Below are 5,650 nucleotides of genomic sequence, written 5' to 3'. Positions count from 1 at the left end.
GTAATTCCTCTTATGTGATGGTATGAATGTGACACGATGGTATGAACGTAGTACAAAAGTATGAAAGTGTATGATATATAACTTGTGATATTGAGTTGGTTTAGATGATTCTCGAAGAAATATATATGTATAAACTTATTATTTGTCATAAACTTATTTTAGGATTGAATCCGATGTGTTTAAAAATTCGACAAATTTACGAGCCTATTCAAAAGAGTTATACTAGTTATAACTCAAAATCATAACTTTAAAAATTCATATTGACATGTATATTAAAATTTAAAATAAAATAACAAATAAATTTATAAAATTTTACGCTTTGAACAGATTAATTTCTCAAAAAAAAAAAAAAACCAATAAAATCTTCTACTATAATAGATATAAACAAACTTCGTTTAAATTAAACCATTTTATCCGAATCATAAAGGCTAATCTAAAAGTAATTTTTTCACGTCTACTATCATAAAAGATTTCATTGATACTTTTTTTCTTCTAAAACTAATCTATCCGAAATATAAATTTTTAAGACTTATTTGTCACTTTATTCTAAAATTTATAGTTCATAATCCACACTTAGCGTACTACTCTGATAGAGGTAAACTCCAGAAGGTGCAGTCCTTAGCTTTGTTTGTGGGTGGTTGGAGAAGTCAATCTACTGGCTTCAAGACATACATTTTACAAGAATGTGGATCCACTGTAGCACTCAATTTATTCACGAATAGTTTCTTCAATGTCTTGTGCTGCATTCATTCAAAACCATACCTTACAACATCAGTAACCCCCCAATAGTTTCAAAACTCACGTGCAGTTGTATTCATGTAAAATTGATAGTTAAAAAATAATTTGGTCAAATATTCAAATTATTCAATAATTCTCAACTAAGACAATTAGACAACTGATTTGAGTTTTTACCTAGCCGATAATGTATTCGTGTTTAACTTTTTTTCTTTTAGATTTTGGGATTTGGTCTAATCCCTGTTAAATTTACTATTCCATTTTGATCTTCATTTTCTAAAAATATAAGCACAAATGACCCTAAAAATTTTCAAAAATGTGAGTTTTATAGATATCAAAACTAAAACATAATATACGCTAATCCTAATATATTCTCCTAATTATCCTCTTAATATTAAAATAGTAAAAAGATAAGAATAACTATCTTCTTTTTTTTTTTAAAAAAAAACATATATTTGAATTTTTACTTATGTAAGTATTAAGAGGATAAATAGGAAGATGAATTAAGACTTCGAATCATTACTCATATACAATAAGTCCATATATTAAGTATGAAAAAAAAAAAAGTGAAAAATTAATGCAATTGTTTTCACATGAAGTTGATAGATGAAAAACGTTATATAGCAATTTAATCAAACATGTCAAATCATTTAATAATTTTCAGCTATTAACTTTACATAAAAACAACTGTATCCAAGTCTCCACAAGAAGAGAACATACCTCCCAAAGGTCTCTTGCTTGAACAACACTGTTTTGGGGAATGCCAATGTCATCCCAATTGGCTGTGATGGCATTGCGCCGAGGCCCTCTATTAAGCAACACAACAGCTACCTTATACCCTGAAAGAGGACCTGCCCATATCTGCACCCAAAAACATGCATATCAACCCTTCTTGCTAATTTCAGACTAGACACACACAATCATATTTGTTTGTTTTAATTACCTCTTGATCACCTTCCATCCTAACCTTCTTGGCTTGTACACCAAGCGAATCTAACACGGTACGAATTTAATATTGTTAGTGACAGAATAACAAGTTAACGACGACTACTAAGCCTTTTCCTACTAGATAGGATCAGAATAACAATGTTAATGCGATGATTGCATCAAATCACCTTGGTTAACTGCAATAACTTCTTTGTTTGTGATTATCTCCACAATCTCTTTAGACATGTTTCGAACGTCGCAACCGAGAAGAAGAGGAGCCTGCACTAAAACTTATAATGAGAAACAAGAATGCTCCCAATGAACATTACTAACTATGACATGAACTGGGATACAAGCGTGCATCTTCATACCTTGGAAATGGCCCATAAACTGAAATGAACAATGTATTCATCTTTTGTCATTCCTCCATTTCCCACCTCAAGCATATCAGGATCTGTTCATTTGATAAAATCCAACAGAAAACTTGTTCAATTTCAGAATTCAGACAAAGCTACTGATAAGTGAAATCTAAATTTCTAGATTTCTAACCATTCCAACCGCCCGGTTTTGCGAGATCAGCATAAACTTCATTCATATCAGCCCTTGAAATCATACTGTTGTAAAAAGAGGCTAGTTAAATAAAATTCCAAATTCAATTACAAAACTTCTAGAATTAGAAAAAACTGAATCCATATTTTTGCACCTTTCCCATGAATCAGTGATGTCATTTGTAGTTCTCCAGCTATTTCCGACTCGAGTGCCCCATAAAGCCGGATGCATGTCGCCCCTAAACAAACAAAGCAATTGCAATTAGAAGGAAGAAACTAAAATTAAAACAACACAAAATTGTGGAACATATAAGAGTTTTACCATTCACATAGAGAGAAGAAGATTGGACGACCAGCGTTCATTAATGCTCGAGTCATAACAGGATATCTGCGAATAAGAAAGAAGAGCAAAGTTTTCAAACTCATGAATGATGATCAAAGGAAAACATAAAAGGTAAAGTGAAAATATACTTTCAACTACCTAACAGTTGGTTTTGATCCATCATGGTTACAATTGTCATACTTCAAATAATCAATACCCTGCAAAATAAGGCATCGTTACGACTTATTTAATAGCGATCGATTGATATGTATGTTCCTTAAAAAATAAAGATAATGTTTGCTACCCATGATGCAAAAGTCTTGGCATCTTGAAACTCATGACCAAGTGAACCAGGCATCTTTTTGCTACAAGTGAAATACCTGCGAAATCGCGAAACGAAACCTTAGTTTAAAGAATCAATGGTTGAATGAGAAAATGGGACTAGTTTGATTGGGAATTCGGCCAAGTCTATGTACCCTGCATCGGAATAAATTCCAAGCTTAAGACCCTTGCTATGAACATAATCTGCAAGAGCTTTGATTCCAGAAGGGAATGTAGATTTCTTTGCTACCAAATTGCCCTGCAAGATTATTTGGAACAAATTGTTTTTTGACACAATGCACTAACTTTCAAGGATAAAAAGAATAGAAGGAAGAAAATCAAAGAAAAACCATAGGTATAAGACCTTATCGTCACGGTTTAGCTCAGCCCAGCAATCATCTGCATGAATGGTATGATTATAGTTACAGCATTTTGCTTTGTGAAAAATGAAATCAAAATAGAAGAACTTGAAAATTTAGTTGCTTTCATATGTACCTATGTTTACAAAAGTGTATCCAAGCTTTGAAAGACCAGTCGAAACAAGCGCATCGGCTGCAATCGAAAATCTATAAATCAAGCCATTGCCTTAACAATTCTTGATTGTATACAAATAAAGATTAAATTGAAATGCAAACAATGATAGGTTTGAAATCCAATTTAGGGAAGAACTGCAAAATTGAATACAGAACTAACAGAACAGTGCCTTCTATGAAACATTAATTCACAATTTCAAATGCCAAGTACTTATAAAATTCACATGGAACAAATTAAAGATATGAATGATCAAATACCAGTTTCCCGGATGATTTTTTCATTAATTTGACAGTTGAAGTGATTCCAACTGTTCCATCTGCACAAAGAGTTTTCACAAATCAATCAGCATCATCAATCATTTAATGCATATATCCAAAAGTCCAAAACAATTGAACATGAATGAAAAAAACAAACAAATAAATAAAGAGAAAGGTCCAATCATATATACCAATGACAATAATTGATAAAAAAAATAATTATAAAAGAGAATAAAACAAAGAAAGCATATAACAAAATAACAGAATTGCAATCAAAAGAACAAGAAAACAAAGATTTAAGATTATACATACCCCATAGGAGGAGTTGTTCCAAGGCCATTAGCAAGAAGGCTTCTTCTGTGTTGGTCCACCACATTACCAAAGTTGGCTGAAGCAGGAACACAATTCAATGAGAGATTCAAAAGGGTCACCAAAACCACCACCACCAAGATCTCATAACCAACCCTTCTCTCCATTGTTGCTTACTTCAGCAACTACTCTATGTTACTATGTTACTACTTACTACTGCTACCCTTTACTTAGTGAACTAGTGTGTGTTTTCTTTATCTATTTATATTGTTTTATTATACTTTTGATTTATTGTTAGATCAAGAGGGTACAATAACGTGTTCCTGTGTCAGAGGTTAGTGTTTTATGTAATCATGATCATTCTGGAAGATATATATAATAAATTTGTCATTATCTAAATTTAAATTTTACATTTGAATTGATTTGTTTATTTTTAGGATTAGATTTAGATTTAAATTTAATATTTGTTATTTTGTTATTTTGTTATTTAGTTAATTATGATTATAATCACTTTCTAATAAAATTGTAATTTATTTATTTATATATAATAAATAAATTTGGTATAAGAGTTTAATATTTTTTATTTTTTTTATAATATTTTTTAACCCAACAAACTAAAATTTAATTTGTTGGAGATTAAAATTCTATTTAAGAGTTTATCATTAATCAATAAATTATTTTATATATAAAAATGAGATTCGAATGTGCAACACTTATTTATATTCATGAAAAAAAATCACTCATCATCATTGAATAATAAATATTGATTATTAATATGAGTAAGTATAACATAATCATTATTTATCTAATGAGAATAATGTAAGATTAAATGATTAATATTAAATACAAATCCAAAATTATCATGACCGTATCATTTATGGTTTTTTTAAATAAATAGAGGTGGTAACAAGGTAGATAAAGATTTAGGTAGGAGTGTTCATGGCCCGGCCCGACCCGAAGACCCGGCCCGGCCCCGAACCTTTTAGGGGCTAATTTAGTGTGATTTCATCGGGTCTAGGGTCGGGTAAGGGTCTCAAAAATAGACCCGGTCATTATTTCGGGTCGGGTCCGGGTCATAGCTCGGGTCACCCGAACTCGTCCCGGTGGCCCGGTCATTATACACAATTAATATTTTGTGTTATTAGTGATGGATGATGACTATTCTTATGTGAAATTTAAGTATTGTAAACCTTAATATTTTGTGTTATTAGTCATTATAAGACTATAAGTTAATGTTTTATGTTTAAAATGCATAAGACTTTAGACTAATTCATAATATTGTGTTATTTGTATTGATTTAAATATTTGGTGTTATTAGACAATATTAGTATTGATTGTGGTTATGTTTTAATTTTAGAAAATGGTTGGTTCTTGTTATAATTTTTTAAGTGAATTTTACTATGTGAATTGTGAAATAATGATTGGACATTAGGTGATTTTTACATGTTGAAGACCGGTTTTCACCCGGTTTTTACTCGGTTTTCACCCGGCCCGAAGATGCATAGGTTTCATCGGGTCTAGGGCCGGGTTAGGGTCATGAAATTAGGCCCGATCTATATTTCGGGCCGGGTCTGGGTCAGGCCAAACCCGGTGTGACCCGGCCCATGAACACCCCTAGATTTAGGGATGTTTAAATTTAAATTGATCTAAATTAAATATTTAAATTGTTTATCTAATTCAATTCAAATCGAAAATTG

The 5,650-nt window shown here is 31.3% G+C and overlaps 1 protein-coding gene across 1 annotated transcript; it reads right to left on the bottom strand.

The window, feature by feature from the left end:
• Positions 1-350: 350 nt before the first annotated feature.
• Positions 351-4,267, bottom strand: LOC112743867 (alpha-galactosidase 1). Its single transcript, XM_025793251.3, has 15 exons — positions 3,957-4,267; positions 3,645-3,703; positions 3,349-3,405; positions 3,218-3,252; positions 3,009-3,112; positions 2,837-2,912; positions 2,692-2,750; positions 2,533-2,598; positions 2,366-2,449; positions 2,212-2,276; positions 2,034-2,116; positions 1,851-1,941; positions 1,679-1,728; positions 1,456-1,596; positions 351-740 (listed from the first exon to the last, which is right to left on the bottom strand). The coding sequence occupies exons 1-15, from the start codon at positions 4,118-4,120 to the stop codon at positions 648-650; spliced, it is 1,227 nt and encodes a 408-aa protein (XP_025649036.1). The 5' UTR covers positions 4,121-4,267; the 3' UTR covers positions 351-647.
• Between the last annotated feature and the right edge of the window lie 1,383 nt (positions 4,268-5,650).

Source organism: Arachis hypogaea, chromosome 14 (assembly GCF_003086295.3).
Source record: "Arachis hypogaea cultivar Tifrunner chromosome 14, arahy.Tifrunner.gnm2.J5K5, whole genome shotgun sequence".
NCBI lineage: Eukaryota > Viridiplantae > Streptophyta > Magnoliopsida > Fabales > Fabaceae > Arachis > Arachis hypogaea.
The sequence above is the reverse complement of the archived record's forward strand: the minus strand, read 5'-3'. Positions and strand labels throughout refer to the sequence as shown.